The following is a 23,066-nucleotide window of genomic DNA, read 5'->3' as shown; positions in this document are numbered from 1 at the left end:
CTCCGTTCAACATTCTAGTCAGGTGTACTTACCAGCTGCAAACATATATGTGGAAACGTACCTGAAAGCTGGAGGGATGTGCCACTTCTTGCGGACGTCGACAAGTGCCGCCACCTGCGCCTCTTGCAGCTCGAGCGCTCGCGTGTCCACTCCCATCAGTTCCGCCTTCTGCAGCAACCGGCGGACCGCCGACGCACTCGTCGTCAGCAGGCGAGGCATCTTCTGCGTGGGTACTGGGGACCGAGTGTACCGAAAACTATTTAGCCTAGCACACGTATTCTTTCCTTTCCCCATTTACTATTCTCAAAATTCTATCGAAATTCGAGTGAGGGTCAGGAACGGGAGTCCGAATCTACAGAGCGAGTCGAACACCTTGCGGTGAGCTGCACTGCCGACTTTTGACGACCGACAGCCCATAGGTATAATTGGTAAAAGTGGGAACAAAGATAAGGGTTTAACGTCACACTGACGACGAGATCTTTAGAGATGGAAAAAGAGCTCAAATTGTCGCCCGTGCACTCTTCGGAGGAACTGCCCCGACATTCACCTGACCCCGGTTAACGGAAACTGTAGAGGTTCTGATCTGTCACCTCCCGTGTCTTACTTCTGTGGGCCCACGACAGTCGTTCTCAACTTCCGAGGTCATGGGCACCACTAGGCATCGAAAGCTTCACGATCTCCGTGTCCCGTCACCGTCTTCCGGATACCACTGCCTCACAGAGGCTCAGTATGGACCTCACTCTCGACCTTTTCATGTCACAAGTGAGAATGACACCCCGTCGAGCGGCAGTTTCGAGCGGTTCCTATGTAATTTGTGGGACCGAAAGACAAGCAGTGATACAGCAATGTTCTAGGTTTACTTAATTCTCTGTGTATACTAAAGTTTTTAAATTACACCATATAATACGATCACCTCCAAGAAATCAAACAATGGAAAATCCAGAATAGAACGTAACAATATTATGAAAAGGAAAGTTGCTACTCACCATATAGCAGAGATGTTGACTCACAGATAGGCACAATGAAAGGACTGTCACAAATATATCTTTTGGCCAGTAAGGCCTCATTGGCCACAAACTTTAATCATGACAGTCCTTTTGTTGTGCCTATCTGCGACTCAGCATCTCCGCTATATGGTGAATAGCAACTTCCCTTATCATAACACTGTTACACCTCCAAGAAATATTAGAGAGAATTGTATGCCACCATACAGAGACTTCCAAAAGTTGAATGTCAAAGTTGTATCGTGTATTCGTCTTTTCCTTAGAGTTGTTGAAATTCAGATTTTCTGTAAATTCATCAGATGTAGGGAAGGTCAAGTACATTAATCAGTTTGACTCGTAAACTCGCACCAAAACTGTAACCGATTATTCTAAAGATGTGCATAGTTACACGAATTGGACTTAGTGTACGATGAGTTACTGAGTGAGGATGCGAGACAGTATCTGAAAGAATTAAGAAAATAATTCTGAAATTCTAAGGATTGTGCTCCGAAGATGGCATATTCCGACCTCTTTCAGTCTCACGTCTCGTGCAGCATACTGATATGGGGTTATTCCTACTATGTAAGTGAAATTCTGAAAATACAAAAAAAAAAAAAGTAACTACAATAATGAGCAAAGCAAATCCTAAAGAACACTGCCAACTCCTCTTTATCAAGCTTGAGAAACTGACAGTAGAAACCTACACATATACAAGGCACTGCTTTATGTAGATAACAACACGAGTGAGTTCGACACCAGAGAGAATATATGCCATCGCAAGACTGGAGACGAACTCAGCTTCGGTGCACTGAGACAGAGACTTAAACATTATCGACATTTGTTTTTACAGCCACTTAAAAAGTTGAATTAAATTGGAAGAATTTTTCTGTAATTTTTTTTTTTTAATTATTTGTATATCTCATGTCCAAATGTGAACCAATGTAAATGGTGAACAATAATACGGAATTGAACTATGTACAGTTTCTGACACACGACTAATAAATTATCAGAGCACGCTCGTACAATCGGTGGGTCCAACATTTTAAGCACAAGCGTGACATTATTGTTAGCTTCTGGGCACCAGCTGAACTACTCCAGGCTGAGTCACTACATCAGAGTTCTGGAGATTTCTACATTCATTGTCTGTTCTCGTATGCCACGAACACTCGAGTTCTTTTACTCGACTGCTGCACCATCTCGTACAGTACCGACAAACCTCAACTGCCGTTCACAACATTCCAGTCAGAAAGACGGCACCGTTTTTAAATGCCCGTGTGGCACAAAGTTTGAGTACACGGTTGTGGGCCGCCTGTAATTGGAACAGAATATTTTGGCTGTCATTTCTGTATTCTGACCAAAATTAAGCAAATGCCTCAAAAAAACTTCTTGACCCAAACTATCAAATTTCTAAAATGTTCTAAAACTAAATGAAGTATAGAAACAAATAATTAAAACTTCTCCAAATATAGAATCTAAGTTTGTTCAGAAGGATGACAGATATGTGGTAGCTTCCTTTAGCAAATTTTTTACAGACAAATTTCATAATTCTTCTATGCAAACTCTGACATTTCCCACGCATACCTACGACAAGCAGTGACAGAGATATCGGACTCGAGGCCAAAGATATTATTCGACAAAACTAACTGTGGGTCCAGTAGCGACGATAACCGATTATACAAATGTGTGGTGTCTGTTCTTTAGCACACATCCAAAAGAACAGACACCACACACTCGTACAACCGATTCGACTCGACTTGCTACGAATCCGCCACCTTCAATGCAGACGCACAGTTACATTCTGCCTCCTGCGGGAATCTCAAAGTAGTGACCACGGAGGATACAGACGGGGACTGCAGATACGTGGCACTAGGTGGGAATGTGAGTAAGCCGGCAAGCGTACCGGGACAGTACGCGCAATTTCAATAAGTAGTGCCTAGTAAGCTGGAGATCCTGGGTTCTAATCCACGTCCACACACATTTTCACTCGTTACTGCCGATTCTGCAATTAAGTCCCGATGCAGCTGACAGCAATATTTCCTTCCCTTTCCTTTCCTTTCCCCTCTCCACCTTCAATTTATGCTAAATGATAACTGACTCGTTATTGACATTTGGTACAATCACATTCCAGATCAAAAGTAGTGTGTACTGTTATCCTGCAGTTCAACAATTTCATTAAAAAAGAACTGTTATTTGGAAGTAACAGATCACAGTCCAAAAAATGTAAAACTAAATTAGATATGCACAATAAAAATAACCCGCATTCTACTGACCGACAGTTTATAGAGACAAAACGTGGATTCTCAAAATATTCCCGTTTTAATAAATTCCGACACTATGCGAGAAACAGTGTCTGACGAGGGTGCCGAGCAATGTTTACCTGCAGAGCGTGCAGGTAGGCAGTCACTTTCACCTGACACTGTTGTACCATTCAGTCTGCTCCCCGTGGAAGCCTGCACCCTCTGCAATCTCAGTCTGCTCACCGGTGTCACACTTCAGTCCTCCTCTACAATTTTTACCTCTCACCCATCCCTGCCATACTGAACTGGCAATTCTTAGACTAATCGGGAAGTGTCCTGTCGACCTACTGGCAAATTAGCGAAGCTGTGCGACGAAATTCTTTTCTCCCCAATTCGATTAAGTGTGTCTCCGTCAGATATTTGAAGTACTCGTCCGATACTTGAAATTCTTCTGCAGAGCCACATTTCGAAACCCACGGGACTCTCCTTGCCGATGTTTCATTTACGTAGCAGACTATACACGAGGAAAATCCTTTCGTAAAATATACCCTAAACACAAATTTATATTCAATGTCGACAAATTATTCTTTTTCGGAAAAGCTTTTTTTACTATTACCGGCCCACTTTGCTTCTGCCAATGTCAGATTCTTTGCTGCGCAAGCAGCTGATCTCACGAACTCCTTTTAGTCTCTCTTTTCCTAATCTGGTTACCTCAGTATTGCCCAATTTAATTCGACTATGTTTCATCACTTTTGTCAAACGACTGCCTGCCAGTTCAGTATTTTGAGCATCTCTGTGACACTCCCACGGGTCAAACAAACCTGTGACCGTCTGTGTTGTTCTTCTCCGTGTACATTCAGTATCCTCTACTAGTTCTGTTTGCTATGGGCCCGACACACTTTCAGCAGTAATCTGCACAGGTATGACGTCGGTTGGTTGACTGGGTGGTTGGGTGGAGAAGGGACCAAACTACACAGTCATCAGTCCCTCCGACCACAGATTAACTAAAACCGATAAAATTCCACATTATAAGAGGGAACTGCAATGTACATAAAATGATAAACTAATGACAGGGAAGGAAGGAAGGGCAGAAGAAGTGGTGAGCGAAAGAAAGTGACTAATGACAGGGGCGTGAAGGAAGAAGCACAGGAGACAAAGAGTGACGCTCAAGACATAACAGACCCCATAAGGAAAGGTATGGGAAGGCAGAGGACCGGGTTGCACCACCGAACCCAGTTGAAGTCAATCCAGTCAGGGCGAAGGGTGGAGCCAGAGGGCCCACTGTCCCCTCCACTCACCGATAATGTGGTGTCACTGCCAGACACCACACTTGGTAGGTGGTAGCCTTTAAATCGGCCGCGGTCCGTTAGTATAAGTCGGACCCGCGTGTCGCCACTATCAGTGATTGCAGACCGAGCGCCGCCACACGGCAGGTCTGGAGACTTCCTAGCACTCGCACCAGTTGTACAGCCGACTTTGCTAGCGATGGTTCACTGACAAAATACGCTCTCATTTGCCGAGACAATTGTTAGCATAGCCTTCAGCTACGTCATTTGCTACGACCTAGCAAGGCGCCATTACCAGTTACTATTGATGCTGTAAAACATGTACCGTCAAGAGCGATGTTCACCAATTATGGATTAAAGTTAAGTATTCCAGCAGCTACGTACGTTTTTGGCTAGTCTCATTTCCTAAATCTGTTCCAGACCTCACGCCAGCCTGCGTGAGCTAAAACGCATGCCTTTCGGCTTCCTCTCATAGTGGGTTGGCTGTTTTGCCAATACACAACAGATAAGATGGAAGGTCCCTCTCTTAAATAAAGCAATAAAAACCCCCCATCAGGAATAAAACGTAAAACGAGATCCGCCACTGAGGCACCGTCAGCCGACACCAGGGGTAGCAAGTCTGGAAAGCTAAGAGTCCGTTGTAGGGTGGCTAAGTTGGGGCAGTCCAATAAGATGTGAGCCACATTCAACATCGATCCACGACGACAGAGAGCGAGGTCCTCACGACGGAGGAGATAACTGTCAGTCAAAAAAGTATGGCCGATGCGGAGCCGGCTTAGGACGTCAGAGGCCTTACGAGAGGAGGACTGCCGTGGAGTTGTAGAATCATTACTTGCCCTGAGCTCGTTCAGTGAAGAGTGATCCATTCTGCATCCCAAAGGCCCAAAACTTGACGACGTAACGCCGAGCGAAGGCTTATTTCCAGAATGCCAATAGCAAGAGGTGGCCCGGTAGTAGCTAATTTAGCCAGTCGATCGGCAAGTTCATTGCCAGGAATCCCAACACGGCCTGGGGTCCAAATGAAAACCACCGAGCAACCACGATGACAGAGGAGAGAAAGGAAGTCCCGCATAGCGATGACCGATGGGTGGCGAGGGAAGCACTGGCCTCTCAATGAGTCACTACAGATAGTGAATGACAGTACTAAGAAGGGGCAGATATGGTCCAGTGCATGCAAGATGGCTACCAATTCTGCAGTAAAAACACTACAGCAATCTGGCAAGTAACGAAGTTCCGTGTGTCGTGCATAGGTGTAAGCAAAACCAGTGCGGCCAGCAACCGTGGAGCCATCAGTATAGATCACTTCTGAACTAAGCAGACAGGACAACTGGTGGCGAAGAGCCATCGGAGGGACAGAATCCTTTGAATCGATTGAGAGATCGAGACAGAGCTGCGACAAGAGACGCACCGAGGAGGGGTACCTGCGTGAGCAGAGAAGAGAGGCGGTAAAGGCAATTGCTGGAGCTCAGAAAAGAGCGACTGAATGCGGACGGCCACGGTAAGCCCACATCGTGGCCGCCGCTGTGGCAGGGTGATCTCCGTGTCTGGATAAAGGAGACCGTAATTAGTGTGCTTCGGGGTGCAGCGAATGTGGAGCACATAAGATATCAGCTGTTGCTGGCGCAAAACTCGCAGTGGTGGAATCCCCGCCTCTGCAAGAAGGACGCGTACGGAGCTAGTCCAGAAGGCACCAGTTGGAAGTCTGACCCCGGAGTGGTGGATGGGGTGTAGTATCAGCAGTGTCAAAGGCGACACACAACCACAGACAGGACTTCCGTCGTCTAAACGAGACTGGATCAATGCTTGATACAATCACAGAACAGAGAGGTCTGCACCCCAGGTGGTATTGCACAGACACCTAAGAACACTGAGATGGGACCAGCACGTCTCTTCAGCTGGAAAAGATGAGGGAGCCGTGTCAACCGCGCATCGAAGACCGGACCCGAGAAGCGGCGGGTGTCCACCACCTCGAGGGGACGGCCATCGAGGCAGAGTTCCGGATGGGGACCGACTGTACGGCGATGGCAGAAATGCACGACACACGTCTCGGCCACCGAAAACTGAAAGCCACGGGACAGAGACTACGAGTGTGCCCGACAGATCGCCCCCTGTAGACGGCGTTCTGCAGTGCCCATTACGGAGGAGGCGAGGTAGATACAAAAACTGTCAGCATACAGAGAGGGAGATACTGCCGGCCCAACAGCGGTCACCAGTCCATTAATGGCTACGAGAAAGAGAGGGACGCTCAGCACGGAACCCTGTGGAACCCCATTTTCTTGCCGACGGGGAGAGCTGTAGGAGGAGCCAAATTGGACCCGAAAAGAGCGATAAGAAAGGAACTTACGGATAAAAATGGGAAGAGTGCCACAAAGGCGCCATTAGTGAAGGGTGGTGAGGATATGGTGGTGCCAGGTGGTGTTAAAGGCTTTATGCAGATCAAAGAAGACTGCAAGGAGGTGTTGCCGGCAAAAGCCGACTCCAGTTGGACCAAGTTATCCACCGTAGAGCAGCCACAGCGAAAACCACCTCGAGTCGATGACAAAAGGTCACGGGATTCGAGGCTCCAAAACAGCCGCCGACTCACCGTGTGTTCGAGGAGCTTGCAGAGGGTGTTAGTAAGGCTAATTGGACGGTAGCTATCCAACTGAAGAGGCGGCTTCCCTGGCTTCAACACTGGAACAACAATACTTTCCTGAAACTGGGTAGGAAAGACTCCATCACTCCAGAGACGGTTGAAGAGGGTCAGTATACGATGGTGGCCAGCCACCAACAAGTGTTGGAGCATTTGGTTACGTATCCCATCTGGTCCAGGAGCTGTGTCGCGACAAAGAGAGAGGGCGCTGGCGAATTCCCACTCGCTGAAAGGGGCATTATATGGTTCTGAGCAGCGAGAAACAAAAGACACAGGTAGTCGTTCTGAGTTCAGTTCAGAAGAAGGAATGTGGGCGGATACTGAGCCAATGCCGAAGCTTGAGCAAAGTGTTGAGCAAAATTTTCTGCTACAAAGTCCGGATTAGTAACACCGTGCACAGAAATGCCTGCATCCCTGGTGGTAGGAAGGTGTCCAAAATTTCGCCTGAGTTTTGCACAGACTTGAGAAGAGGGGTGTGTGTGGTCCTATGGCAGCTACAGATCGTTCCCAGCAAACCCGTTTCTGAAATTTGATTAGGTAGCGGGCCCGGGAACAGAGTCATTTAAAGACCAGAAGAAGAGCAGTAGAAGGGTACCGCTCGAAGTGTTGAAGAGCACAGCGGCGGTCTTTTATGGCCGCAGTAATTTCCGGAGTCCACCGAGGGACCATCTACCGGCGGGGGGAACCTGAAGAAGGGATTGCTGAAACGGCTACTGAAAGGATGGTGGCAGTCAAAGTCTGAGTAGACTCATCAACACTGTCGTGTGGCAATACACAGGGGATGGGAGCAGAGGAGAAGGCACCCCAATCAGCCTTAAACATGGCCCACCTGGGAGGGTGACGGAGTGAGAGACACTGAAGGAAGGTCGAAACAATCAGGTAATGGTCGCTGTCACTTAAGTGCGTGGGGGAGCCTGTGTTTAGTAAACAGAGGTCAAGCCCTGCCAGAACAGCTTCAACTGCCCTGCCTAGGGCAGTAGTCGTATTACTACCCCAAAGAGGGTTGTGGGCATTAAAGTCCCATAATAACAGGAAGAGAGAAGGGAGTGGCTGAAGAAGGGTGGTGAGGGCATGGGATGTGGGCGGCCTGTCAGGTGGGAGGTAGAGCTTACGGATTGTGATTGGAGTGGCCAGATGGACCCTGACAGCAATGGCTACCAGAGTGGTACGGAGGGGAACCCATTTACTAACAACGTCCTTGCGGACCGAGGTGCAAACACCACCAGAAGCCCGCAAGGGGCCAAAAAGCACGGAACCCCCAAAGGGCGGGTGAGTAAGAATTGACGAAACGGGTCTCCCGGAGCGCAATACAAGCGGCAGAGTAGAAGGAAAGAAGGGGCGCCAACTCTGGAAGGTGACGCAAATATCCATTACAATTCCACTGGAGGATTCTCAAGCCAGAGTCCGAATGGGAAGCGAACGGACCGGAGTCGGTCACGCCGCCGAGTCGTCATCTGTCACAAAAAAGGATGGGCTAATATCCATATAGGTGGGTTCAGACTCTGTCGGTTCACTGACTGGAGGAGGGGAGGCTGCACCTCAGGGGGTACTAGAGCGGCCTTGCCCTCGTTCTTGCGTTTCTGCTTCTTCTCTCGGGAAGGAAGAGAAGGGCAGACTTCAGCGAGGGCGGGCACGGAATTACGTCGGGCAATCTCGGCGCCCACCGGCCACAGATCATGCTGCCGATGTGGAGCTGTACATCGCCTTTCAGTGGGGTGCCGGGAAGAGGAGTTCCGGGAGGGGCCACCGAAGGAGGGGAGCACTACTCTGGCAGGGGAGGGGGAGCAGCACCTGAAGGGGTGGGTATGGGTACTGAGGGGGAGGGGGAGTGGGGAGGGGGGGAAGAGGAGGAAGAGGAAGCTGAAGGCATTCGGTGAGGGGGTGGGGCTGGGAAGAGGAGGGGGTAGGAGGGGGAATGGACTTAATTGAAGCAAAAGTAGAAGTCATAGACACGGGATGGAGCCAGTCATACTTTTGACGAGCCTCAGTGTAGGTGAGCCAATCTAAGGTTTTATACTCTTGAACCCTTCTTTCTTTCACAAACACTGGGCATGTAGGCGAGCGTGGAGAATGCTGTCCATTACAATTTACACACATTGGCGGAGGAGCACAGGCACTCCCCCACGGACGGGGTGCCCACAGTCGCCACAGAGCGGATCAGTGGTGTAGTGGGAAGACGTGTGTCCGAACCGTAAGCATTTAAAGCACCTCGTCGGTGGTGGAATATAATGTTTTACATCACAGTGATGCACCATTACCTTGACCTTTTCTGGGAGGACATTTCCCTCAAAGGCCAGGATAAAGGTGCCCGTAGCGATGCGATTGTTCAGAGAGCCTCTCTGCAAAAGGCGGATAAAACGAATCCCTCGCCACTCGAAGTTAGCACGGAGCTCCTCGTCAGTTTGCAGAAGAAGATCTCGGTGGAAAATAATGCCCTGTAGTGAGCTCAAAGATCGGTGGGGCGTGACGGAGACTGGGACGTCACCGAGACGGCCACAAGCACGCAGGGCGTCGGACTGGGCAGCAGAAGATGTCTCAATGAGCAAAGCATATTACTCATCGATTCAACTTCGCCATACTTACCTTCACTCGTCTCCACGAAAAACAAAGGCTCGGTCGTGGCAAAACTTCCGCCATCCGTCCCGGTACAAACCAGGTACTAAGGTTTCAACCCGAGCCGGCGAGCTTGACCCTCCTCCAAGGAGGTGGCCAGGGAGGGGAAGGCCGAAGGATGAGAAGAAGAAGGAGTGTCACATTTGATAACGCTATTAGAGACGGCCACAGAATGGCTAGGAGGGTGAAGCTTCTGTCGCTTCATGCGCAGGGCGTCTGCCCTAGTGCCACCGACACCGATCAGGGGCTCGCTCCGTGGGTGCCACCCGGCCACAGCGAGGGCCGTCTGGCACGGCAGCCATTGCCGGGAGTTCTGGTGCCCCAACGTGATGAGCATCAATTCCTGGGCATACATGAGGTGTTAACAGTACAGGTACTACCAGTGGGATCCCTGTGGTTTCAGGGGGCTCGGTGAAGTGGGTACTTAACAGCCCCACCACACGGACTGACTACCGTGCTGGTGACCTAGCAGGAAGGGGGCCTGGGTGCAAAGGGAAAGGGGAGGGGAGAGGAGAGGAACCTGCACCCTGGAAGCTAGGTAGGGAGTTCATCCCCAAATGTCTCACACTGAACGGAAAATTTTGGAAATGGGGGTCAAATCCCAAGGGGATCAAAAACGCCGAAAAGGAGACGGAAACCGCAAACTAAACAATAGCACAGACCAAAACAAAGCCAGGATAACCAGGCCGACATAAAGAAGTCCACTAAGAGGGAAAAGAGGGGGCAGCAACAAAGGAGCAAGGAGAGAGAGGAAGAGGCACAGGGATGGTAACGCAGCCTGGAAAGGAAAGGAAAGGAGACTGCAATAGCTCAGAGCCCCGTGTACGCCACACACGTACCCACAAAAGGACTGTGGACCCCCTGGGGGGAGTTATGATGTAACCAGTCTTCTTTGTACACTAACTTCTATATCTGTTAGACACACACTGTCCGAAATAATGTGGCCTGTCCGCCCTATTAAGAAACTGTCAGTCCAATTACAAATTTCGCTCGATACTTCGTACGACCGTAGTTTCGATAATAAACGTATGTCTGGCAGTGGCTAGAGCGCTTTCCGGAAGTCGAGAGACACTACATCTACCTGATTCCAGAAAGAATATGTGCCGGCTGGCCTGCAGGAGGTCATTTTGTTCGAGATGCCTCATTATTCACAGACAGGTATGTTCCATCTACGCAACTAAATGAAAGGCAGTTTGTATGTTGCTATTTGGGTTTTGCTTCTTTTATTTGTGAAGCATCTTCAGTGGCCTGTAATATAAGTTTCTTTTTAAACATATAATAGATGTGTTTTGTAGTAGTTACAATATGTTACTATGTTAGATTTTGTCACATTTTTCTCTTGTTTTTCAGATTAGAATCAACTTTTGTAGCACAAATTTCATGAGGTGAAATTATGTTTCGGTTTTACATACAATTTCCTGTGCCCATATGTGTGGTCCTGGAGATGTGTTCATTAGACCCCATGCTCCAAATGGCCGATTTCTGGAGATTTTTCTGCCCATATTTGTTACAACACATCACTTACATCACTTGTACTTTTCATTTTGTGATCAACATGTGTGTATTTACAGTGTCTAGTGGTGCATAGTGAACGCATTATTGTGGCCAAGATAGATACTAAGCCCACACCTACTACAGTAGTACAAGTTTATATGCCAACTAGCTCTGCAGATGACGAAGAAATTGAAGAAATGTATGATGAAATAAAAGAAATTATTCAGATTGTGAAGGGAGACAAAAATTTAATAGTCATGGGTGACTGGAATTCGAGTGTAGGAAAAGGGAGAGAAGGAAACATAGTAGGTGAATATGGATTGGGGGACAGAAATGAAAGAGGAAGCCGCCTGGTAGAATTTTGCACAGAGCACAACATAATCATAACTAACACTTGGTTTAAGAATCATGAAAGAAGGTTGTATACATGGAAGAACCCTGGAGATACTAAAAGGTATCAGATAGATTATATAATGGTAAGACAGAGATTTAGGAACCAGGTTTTAAATTGTAAGACTTTTCCAGGGGCAGATGTGGACTCTGACCACAATCTATTGGTTATGACCTGTAGATTAAAACTGAAGAAACTGCAAAAAGGTGGGAATTTAAGGAGATGGGACCTGGATAAACTAAAAGAACCAGAGGTTGTACAGAGATTCAGGGAGAGCATAAGGGAGCAATTGACAGGAATGGGGGAAATAAATACAGTAGAAGAAGAATGGGTAGCTTTGAGGGATGAAGTAGTGAAGGCAGCAGAGGATCAAGTAGGTAAAAAGACGAGGGCTAGTAGAAATCCTTGGGTAACAGAAGAAATATTGAATTTAATTGATGAAAGGAGAAAATATAAAAATGCAGTAAGTGAAACAGGCAAAAAGGAATACAAACGTCTCAAAAATGAGATCGACATGAAGTGCAAAATGGCTAAGCAGGGATGGCTAGAGGACAAATGTAAGGATGTAGAGGCCTATCTCACTAGGGGTAAGATAGATACCGCCTACAGGAAAATTAAAGAGACCTTTGGAGATAAGAGAACGACTTGTATGAATATCAAGAGCTCAGATGGAAACCCAGTTCTAAGCAAAGAAGGGAAAGCAGAAAGGTGGAAGGAGTATATAGAGGGTCTATACAAGGGCGATGTACTTGAGGACAATATTATGGAAATAGAAGAGGATGTAGATGAAGATGAAATGGGAGATACGATACTGCGTGAAGAATTTGACAGAGCACTGAAAGACCTGAGTCGAAACAAGGCCCCCGGAGTAGACAATATTCCATTGGAACTACTGACGGCCGTGGGAGAGCCAGTCCTGACAAAACTCTACCATCTGGTGAGCAAGATGTATGAAACAGGCGAAATACCCTCAGACTTCAAGAAGAATATAATAATTCCAATCCCAAAGAAAGCAGGTGTTGACAGATGTGAAAATTACTGAACTATCAGCTTAATAAGTCACAGCTGCAAAATACTAACACGAATTCTTTACAGACGAATGGAAAAACTAGTAGAAGCAAACCTCGGGGAAGATCAGTTTGGATTCCGTAGAAACACTGGAACACGTGAGGCAATACTGACCTTACGACTTATCTTAGAAGAAAGATTAAGGAAAGGCAAACCTACGTTTCTAGCATTTGTAGACTTAGAGAAAGTTTTTGACAATGTTGACTGGAATACTCTCTTTCAAATTCTAAAGGTGGCAGGGGTAAAATACAGGGAGCGAAAGGCTATTTACAATTTGTACAGAAACCAGATGGCAGTTATAAGAGTCGAGGGACATGAAAGGGAAGCAGTGGTTGGGAAGGGAGTAAGACAGGGTTGTAGCCTCTCCCCGATGTTGTTCAATCTGTATATTGAGCAAGCAGTAAAGGAAACAAAAGAAAAATTCGGAGTAGGTATTAAAATTCATGGAGAAGAAATAAAAACTTTGAGGTTCGCCGATGACATTGTAATTCTGTCAGAGACAGCAAAGGACTTGGAAGAGCAGTTGAATGGAATGGACAGTGTCTTGAAAGGAGGATATAAGATGAACATCAACAAAAGCAAAACAAGGATAATGGAATGTAGTCGAATTAAGTCGGGTGATGCTGAGGGAATTAGATTAGGAAATGAGGCACTTAAAGTAGTAAAGGAGTTTTGCTATTTGGGGAGCAAAATAACTGATGATGGTCGAAGTAGAGAGGATATAAAATGTAGGCTGGCAATGGCAAGGAAAGCGTTTCTGAAGAAAAGAAATTTGTTAACATCCAGTATTGATTTAGGTGTCAGGAAGTCATTTCTGAAAGTATTCGTATGGAGTGTAGCCATGTATGGAAGTGAAACATGGACGATAAATAGTTTGGACAAGAAGAGAATAGAAGCTTTCGAAATGTGGTGCTACAGAAGAATGCTGAAGATTAGATGGATAGATCACATAACTAATGAGGAAGTATTGAATAGGATTGGGGAGAAGAGAAGTTTGTGGCACAACTTGACCAGAAGAAGGGATCGGTTGGTAGGACATGTTCTGAGGCATCAAGGGATCACCAATTTAGTATTGGAGGGCAGCGTGGAGGGTAAAAATCGTAGAGGGAGACCAAGAGATGAATACACTAAGCAGATTCAGAAGGATGTAGGTTGCAGTAGGTACTGGGAGATGAAAAAGCTTGCACAGGATAGAGTAGCATGGAGAGCTGCATCAAACCAGTCTCAGGACTGAAGACCACAACAACAACAACAACAACAGTGGTGCAAACTGTCGCTGTGTGTTTATCTTCTGTCTTTTGTTTGCGCTGTGCATGTGTTTAGATATTTTTCATTTTTTGTGTGTGTGTGTGTGTGTGTGTGTGTGTGTGTGTGTGGTTTCAGATTTCTGTTTGTTATCGTTTTAGTGGCTAACATGATTGGAGAGTTATTGCTCATATGGATTTGGTCATTAAGTACTTACTGTATCATTGCACCCCCCCCCCCCCCCCCCCCAATATTTTCACATCATAAAATTTGTGCTAGAAAAGTCGATTCTTATCTGAAAAAGAAGCAGAAAACATGACAAAATGTAACGTACTGTAACTACTGCATAATATGTTTATTATATTTATAAAAGAAACATGTATTACAGACCACTGAAGATGCTTCACAAATAAAATGAGCAAAGCACATATGACAATAACCAAACTGCCTTCCATTCGGTTACACAGAGAGAATATACCTCCATAAATTTTGAAGCAACTAAGGGACGACAGAAAACAAAAAAATGATGGTACCTCATTATGTTTGACTCAGAATACAGGTGGTTGTCACTGAAATTGGATGGGGACTTTTGTGTATCATTCCTACAACCATTCTTCTAGACGTATGTGGCATGTGCCTTCTTCTACCCACTGCACACAGTTTTTCGTATGGGGACTTTTGTGTATCATTCCTACAACCATTCTTCTAGACGTATGTGGCATGTGCCTTCTTCTACCCACTGCACACAGTTTTTCGTATACTAAGTTCAGAGAGGTGGTAGCTCAGCCACAAATTCATGTTATAATCTGACAGAGACTCCATAGGGGCCTGGAGCTTCTTTCAGTTTTAGTAATTACATCAGTTTCTCAAAGCAACTGACGTTATATTTCACTCATTTTTGCTGCAGTGTTGGAACTAAATGGGGGCAATAATCCTGGATTTTCCTTTGTAAAGGAACATTTGAAAATGGAATTCAGCATTTATGCTTTTGCTTTGATATCAATTTCAGTTCCTGTTTAGTCCGTAAATGTCTAGGTCACTTAGTTTGTTGCCATCAACAGGCTATACATGCGGCCAGAATTTATTTGGGTTTGTTGTATGTATGTTTGTCTACAGTAATATAAATGTTACTTAAAAGTCTTGTAGAAGGCAGGCAACTATCATTATAATAACTGACTGTGTTGCAATGGTATATTGCAACCCAATCAGCCTATTCCTTTACAGAGACTGGATACCATAGACACTCCTTCCCATTATGAGCTATTCTGCTGGATGCACATCTGTCAAGTGTCTTTTAAACTTGAGCCAAAGTTCTTCTACACTCTTGTGTCCAGAATTAAATGTTTCAAGTTCCTCACTGAGATAAGTATCTCTTCGGGGTAGTTTCCAGATGAGACATTTAATAATGTTTTCCATAATATCCTATCTTGCCCACGACATACAAAGTTGTAACTGTCCCAACTGATTGTTGGATGGTTGAAATCTCCCCTGGTGATAGCAATACCCAGAACTCACATACAGGGGAATTGAGGCTTTTCTAAAATTTAGGGTTCCATCTGAGTGAGAGTCTGGTGTGCAGTGGAAGGATCTGCTTATCAGTTTGTACTCAGCCCCAGTACCAAGTCTTTCCCAGACACTCTCTCATTCAGTTTTAATTTCTGTCTCAGTCTAATTGAATTTCTTGTGTACTGAGAGAAATATGCCAAGGTGTATACACAGACAATGTGTGTGTGTGTGTGTGTGTGTGTGGGGGGGGGGGGGGGGGGGGGGGGGGGGGGAGGGATCCTGGATTTTTCCCGGACTTTCCGGTTAAAAAGGCACATTTTCCCCCACATGAAAATACACTTCTTCCAAGGTGAAAAATACACTTTTGTTGTAAAAATATCAGTCCTCTGAATGGTAAAGGTTTTATATACCAGCAAGGAACTTCACAAAACAAAAACAAAAAAATAAGAAGTAAAAAGAAGAAGAAGAAGATTAATCTGGAAAGATGTGTGACGTACAGCAACATTTACGCTGCATATTTTAATATTACAATATGCTGCATATTTTAATATTACAATATGCTGCATTTTTTTTGTATATGTACTGTGGAAGTATTGATTTGAAACAGCACATTATTTTCTAAAGCACTGAAATCGAGATGGGAGTGTGCTTTTGTAAGCCAATCATAGCTCGTGTCACGTGATTTCGCCAGCCAATGAATTGAGAGCACAGAACACGTGATGTCAGCCAATAGCAACATCACTGTTAAGTAGTGTGTAGACACAAACAGGAAAATTTAATGGTTTAAATTAATGTAAACAGTGTAGCTCAAAAAGGCTAAGCTTTCACACATAATATTGGTCTTTTTTGCCCGTGTTACACTTTACGATACAGCACACGAATGTGCTAGTAACATTTTAAATAATGACCTTAATGACTGGTCATCTGCGCTCAAAATTCTTCTAAGGGGCTAGTCTTCAGTGTGTTAAGTTTTAAATGAGAGTCGAACACTGTGATTTGAGAAATTAATTGCACATTCGCACACTTAACATTAGTAATCTTGCGCGAAAGGAACTTTACTTTGAAACTAACACTTTTCAAAGCACCATTCGCAATATTTTCCCGTGACCTGCTTCTTTTCAGCAGTTGCACCAGAAAACAGGCATTATTGTGCGTGGGCAGCTACGGTGACGAAGAAAGCCCTTACGTTTGTACGTATCTAGTATTAAGAGATCTTACATGACATCATAAAAGAAATAGGATACTCCAAGATGATCAGAATTTCGTAAACCGTACCAAAATGCATTAGCCGGCTTAAAGTGCACATTTGTATGTCCAGATTTACAATGAAGTATGCCCCAACCTGATATTAAACTTTTCAGTGTGGTTTTTGGAATGCAAATTTTCTTGTAATACCAGTACTGTATTCTCATGTATGGTTCCTTATTATATGCCATATGTGCCAGAAGATGAAAATGTGCACTCGAAAGTCAGTGAACAGTTGAAACTAGCCAGCAGTGCGGAATGAAACACTTCGTTTCTAATAAATTGATTGCCTCTGGGGAAAAGATTAATACAAGTCACATTTATTTAGCAAACCGACAAAAATAACTTCACTGTTCTGAAAGGTAACTGACAGCCAAAAACGTAGAAATACAATAAAATCAGAGAACTGAAACTAGTAACGTATGTTACCCTTCTGTAATTACATAAATGTATCTTAATTCACTCTAAGCTCCCAACTACAGAAATCCGCTAACCTCTTCCCGACTACAATCGAGACTGCTATGCGCGTGTGCAAACCTGGCAGCTTGTGGGCGCCACAAAAACTTTTCCGGGTAGCATCAGGCTGCTTGCTGCTACTGCACAGCCACACTTTAAGTAGCCAGAAGTGGGAGAAGGTACTGTCCATACGCAACTCAACTGCACACACGTCAGCCCGTCGGCAACTGTTCGAACAACATTAATGTAACCAGTTGTGACACCATGCTCATCATTAGCAATTTACTGTTAGTATTCTGTAGTCTTCAACCTAAAGCCTTTGACACGTTTTGCTCTTTATGACTTCTCACCCGTCAAAATTACAAAAATTTAACTGAAGACAAAAACAATGAAAAATTCCTGGAATTCTAAAAAATTACCGGGTCTTTCCAAATTTCCCTGGATCGTGTACACTCTGTACGCCACTTCCATTTCACATTAGGCTGTCATTTTCAGATACTCTTAAATATTCCCCAAAAAACTTACCACTGTCAATTTTTGGTTTTAACAACATTTCTGTACGTAGTATTATGTGAGATTCACTGCTCCAGTGCAATGCTGGGAGATTGGAGGGATTTTTTTTTTTTTTTTTTTTTTTTGGGGGGGGGGGGGGGGGCTGTAGTGCTGACAATAATGTTTTGTGTCAACTTCAAAGCAGGTAAGCAAAAAAATAAATAAAAAAAAATTATATCATCAACTGTGCCAGGTCAGTGGATTTAGGTCTTCTTGTCCACCTGCTTTACCTATGACCAAGTCTATATAATCATTTCGTTTTCATATCCCCACAAAGCATTACACCCACGTATTTGTATGAGTTGCCTGATTCAAACAATGGCTCACTGATATTATAGCTGTAGGATATTATGTTTTCTTGTTTTGTGAAGTGCACAATTTTACAATTCTGAACGTTTAAAGTTGCCAATCTTTGCACCACTTTGAAATCTTATCAAGATCGGACTGAACTGTTATGCAGCCTCTTTAAGATGGTACTTCACTGTAAATAACTGCATCATCTGCAAAAAGTCGGAGGTTACTGTTAATATTGTCTGCAAGGTCATTAATACACAACGTGAACAGTAAGGGATCCAAAATCTTCTCTGCTTCACACCTGAAGTTATCTGACGACGACTCTCCACCCGAGATAACATGCTGTGTCCTTCCTACTGAAAACTCCTCGATCCAGTCAAAACTTTCACTCGATATCCCTTACGATCATACCTTTGACATTAGGTGGAGGTGTAATACAAAGTCAAATGTTTTTTGGAAATAAAAAAAAAGCATCTACCTGACTGCCTCGATACGAAGCTTTCAGTACGTCACGAGAAAAGTGGCAGTTGGGTATCACATGAGCATCATTTTCAGAATACGTGCCGGTTGGCATTGAGGAGGATATTGAATGTATACGGAGAAGGGCACAATTAATGGTCGCAAGTGGAGAGTGTCACAGTAATATTGAAGGAACTGAGCTATCAGATTCTTGAAGGTAGAAGTGAACTATTCTGAGAAAGTCTATTAACAAAATTTCAATACCCAGTGTGGTGTCACAAGGCTTAGGCCTGTCCCACCCCTCATTAAATTGACCACGACTTATACGAATAATTGTAAGAACAGTTATTATTATTATGTTCTTTAAGTTTGTTTTCGGATTTTCAGAAATACTGTGGGAAGAAAGTTTATTTATGTTGCAGATAACGTGGAAGACGTCGCCCGACCATCACCACGAAAGTTCCACGTAGTGGCAAGTGGGCGAGGAATAAAACGAATGCCGCAAACTACCGCGAGCCACGGACGAGCCCGGGCCGCGAGGGCGTCGAGCTTCCTAGGTCGTTGTCAGACAATATCCAAGGAAGAGATATTCTGCTTTCTCTTTGTAAACAAATCGATCGAGTCTCGAAAGGTTCGTGTAAAACGTATAGGCGGGTGACACATTAGGTGGGTCTCGATGCCTGTAATACTTCCACAGTTATTAAAAAGTAGTTAAACGGCAAAACCAATAGTTCATCATTTATGTAGATAAAAAGTAGTAAAGATATAAGAAAGGAAGAGTTGCGGCGTCAGAACGAAAAGTGATACATCGCTCAGCAACGAAGGAGGATGTAAACAGCGGGTGATACGTGGTGAAAACAAATAAACTGATAAAATAGTAAGTCTGTAATTAAGCATAAAGCCACGTAGCACTGCACCAGCTTTAAATGAAGACGGAGGAATATACTACAATAACCTACATACCGTTCACGTAGGGATCATGAGGATAAGATTAGAATAATTACCGCACGCACAGAGGCATTCGAACAATCGTTCTTCCCACAGTCCGTACGTGAGTGGAATGGGAAGAAACTCTAATAACTGATACAGTGGGATGTAGCCTCTGCCGTGTACCTCACAGTGCTTTGCAGAGTGTAGATGTAGATCTGCACAGTAGTGTAGTGCTCGGGTTAATCGGGAACACAAGTAAAGAGCTGTGAAAGTCAACGAACGTGATGTCAAAGAAATAGCTACAAAACTTCCTGGCAGATTAAAACTGTGTGCCAGGCTGAGACTCGAACTCGGGACCTTTGCCTTTCGCAGGCAAGTGCTCTACCGACAGTTACCCAAGCACGACTCACACCCCGTCCTCACAGCTTTACTTCTGCCAGTATCTCGTCTCCTACCTTCCAAACTTCACAGAAGCTCTCCTGCGAACCTTGCAGAACTAGCACTCCACGGAGAAAGGATATTGCGGAGACATGGCTTAGCCACAGCCTGGAGGATGTTTCTAAAATGAAATTTTCACTCTACAGCAGAGTGTGCTCTGATATTGAAACTTCCTGGCAGATTAAAACTGTGTGCCCGACCGAGACACGAACTCGGGACCTTTGCCTTTTGCGGGCAAGTTCGAGTCTCGGCCCGGCACACAATTTTAATCTGCCAGGAAGTTTTGTAGCTGTTTCTTTGACATCACATTCGTTGGCTTGCCCACGAAAGGCAAAGGTCCCGAGTTCGAGTCTCTGCCCGGCACACAGTTTTAATCTGCCAGGAAGTTTCGTGTCAGCGCACACTCCACTGCAGAGTGAAAATTTCATTCTAAATAGCTACAATTTTTTTCACAGCACACATTTTACGGATATCGCATTCCCACGAGCGATTTGTGTGTGGTATTTTAGGGGTGACACAGCTCAGTGCGGACTGGCGGAATCGGCAGATTCACTATTACTTTGAGAAGTGCTTCAGCGCAATGAAAGCACGTGCCCTCATCACCGGTTTCAAAATGGGACACCTAAAGGATTCGGAATACGAATTGCCAGAACATTCACAACATTTGTCACTTTCTGCTTCACTCTATTCCCACACTGAGACAGAGTTTACAGCAGCTGTAGACACTTACCCCAGGGTGGGATGCGCGTGCTCTTGTGCTGCAGGTACTTGGAGCGGTACTTGGCGAGCTTGCGCTGCGTGCGCTGCTGCTCGGCCGTCGCCTGCGTCTGCTTCTCCTGCTCCAGGTGGCGCTGCTGCGTGCGCAGCTGCAGGGCCAGCCAGTTCCTGCGCCGCCGCCTGCCACACCACAAACTCCAGTCACACTCGGCGTACCGAATCTTTTAGACGAATCCGGCCAGGTCGCACCTTTGACAACTGCCAATATTTTGCCACGTGAACACCGCACCGTTTTCGAGGCACGGGTGCGACGAGAGCACACGGTGCGAGACAATTTAAACCTCGGGGCGGGGCCGTACCGACCGAGAACACCGACGCGGCATACGCGGAAAGACGGGTCGGGGTCGAGTTGTTTTGGGGAAGGAGACCAGACAGCGAGGTCATCGGTCTCATCGGATTACGGAAAGACGGGGAAGGACGTCGGCCATGCCCTTTGAAAGGAACCATCCCGACATTTGCCTGGAGCGATTTAGGGAAATCACGGAAAACCTAAATCGGGATGGCCGGATGCGGGATTGAACCGTCATCCTCCCGAATGCGAGTCCAGTGTTTAACCGCTGCGCCACCTCACTCGGTGCGGAAAGACGGTACGTGCACTGCACGCCACCGGTCCTTCCGCACAAATGGAGACGGTCGACGTCGGAAGTGATCGGCGACGAATATTTATTACCGACGGGAGGGCGTGTAGCATTTACTCCATCCCTGCATATGATACGTCTTTCACTGTAACCCTTCTCTCCAAAGGTGACTTCGAGATCGGCTAACTCGGCTGACGAACTTAGGGCGTGGGCGTTACCGGAGAGTTAGCCGAGTTAGCGCAGGTACAAGTCACTTCGAGACAGAACGGTTACGGCGAAAGGCGGAAGTGAGACACATCGCCCTACTGAGTGAGTGACGGTAATAGCTTGACGGAACCTGAGCTTACGATCATTTTATATACAGAGAGAGACAGCCGACGATCTCTTCAGTGCAGGTGCGTACCGTGGGTAGACCGTGCAGCTGCAGCGGCCACCTTGTCCGGAGTCGACACTGGTCACTCACCCGATGTTAATTATTATTTACATGATGAATGGAAAATCTCATATAAGATGTGAAACAAATACTAACAAAGAGAAAGAGGGGCTGGCCAGTACTTACCTCAGCTCAGTACAGCCAATAAGTAACACAAAACAGAACAGAAAATTTACATTCCTAGCTTTCGGAACTTTGTTCCTTCATCAGGGAGGAGAGAGGGGGAAAAAGGGAAGAAAGGAAAGTGGATTCAGTTACTCACAACCCATGTTATGAAGCAACAAGGAAAGGTTACTTCATAACCTGGTTGTGAGTAACTGAATCCACTTTCCTTTCTTCCCTTTTTTCCCCTCTCTCCTCCCTGATGAAGGAACAAAGTTCCGAAAGCTATGAATGTAAATTTTCTGTTCTGTTTTGTGTTATCTATCGGCTGTACTGAGCTGAGGTAAGTACTGGCCAGCCCCTCTATCTCTTTGTTAATTATTATTTCACTATCGGTAATGTTCAGTGTCTGTTATCTTATTGTGTGGCAGCGCGAGTTATTTACTGTGTGTGTCGTCCTTCTGCACACTCAGATGTATCCACACCTACAGACGGGTTTAAATTTCTTCACACTGTGCCGCAGCAATGGCAGGGTGTTCACTTGTCAAAATACTGTCTGTTGTCAAAGATATGTGGCTGCATTCCCCAAGGTTGTCTGAATACTTCCAGGTACATCACCAGTCACTATTAACTGTAAATAACAATTGTCCAACTGAATATGGACACCTGTAATATTTTGTACATTGACCACGGTGATTAACATTATAGCTGTCAATTTTTCATTTATTTTTTATTGCAATATTCTACTTCAATTTTGAACATTACTCATTTTCGAGCAATCCACTGAACAGTCATACACTGTAACCACCACAATTAACAATTGCATGTAGTAGTCTGTATCAATTTCTCTTGTCAAACTACTTGCTAGAGGGAGAGGGAGTGGGAGAGGGAGAGACGGGCGGGGGTGGAGGTGTGGGGGGGGGGAGTAAAAGAGGCTATGTTACTTTTGAACTGTATTTTAAAGATATTTAAAATAGTAATCTAATGACATAATGCCTGTAATGGTCTGCAGTAAAACTCAAGATGAGATCAGTCCTCCCCAGTACATAGGTTAAATCACCATTATGTTCACAATATCTTATTCTGAAGTGAATTAAAACAAACTGTTATCTCATAACTCATTTACTGATACAATGATGCCTTTGTATAATGCTTTACATAAATGTTATATGAATGAAAAACAGCTAAACATAAAGAATGGTCTTGCACGTAAACTATATGATTATCAACAATGATGTTAATATTATAATATTACATTGATAATAACAAAAATAACATTGAAATAACACAATAATATAATAAAATGTTCCAATTCCAAGCAAGGAAGTGTGGTGTCACAAGGCTTAC

The 23,066-nt window shown here is 45.1% G+C and overlaps 1 protein-coding gene across 2 annotated transcripts in view; it reads right to left on the bottom strand.

The window, feature by feature from the left end:
* The window catches only part of LOC126428467 (PHD finger protein 14), a 187,096-nt gene that overhangs the window by 85,310 nt on the left and 78,720 nt on the right, over nt 1-23,066 (bottom strand). For both annotated transcript variants that reach the window (XM_050090401.1, XM_050090402.1), the window contains exons 8-9: nt 20,560-20,726; nt 62-233 (exon numbers count right to left, since the gene is read on the bottom strand). In XM_050090401.1, coding sequence (XP_049946358.1) covers nt 62-233; nt 20,560-20,726 — 339 coding nt within the window. The remainder of the gene's footprint in view (nt 1-61; nt 234-20,559; nt 20,727-23,066) is intronic.

The sequence above is a fragment of the Schistocerca serialis genome, chromosome 12 (assembly GCF_023864345.2).
Source record: "Schistocerca serialis cubense isolate TAMUIC-IGC-003099 chromosome 12, iqSchSeri2.2, whole genome shotgun sequence".
NCBI lineage: Eukaryota > Metazoa > Arthropoda > Insecta > Orthoptera > Acrididae > Schistocerca > Schistocerca serialis.
The sequence above is the reverse complement of the archived record's forward strand: the minus strand, read 5'-3'. Positions and strand labels throughout refer to the sequence as shown.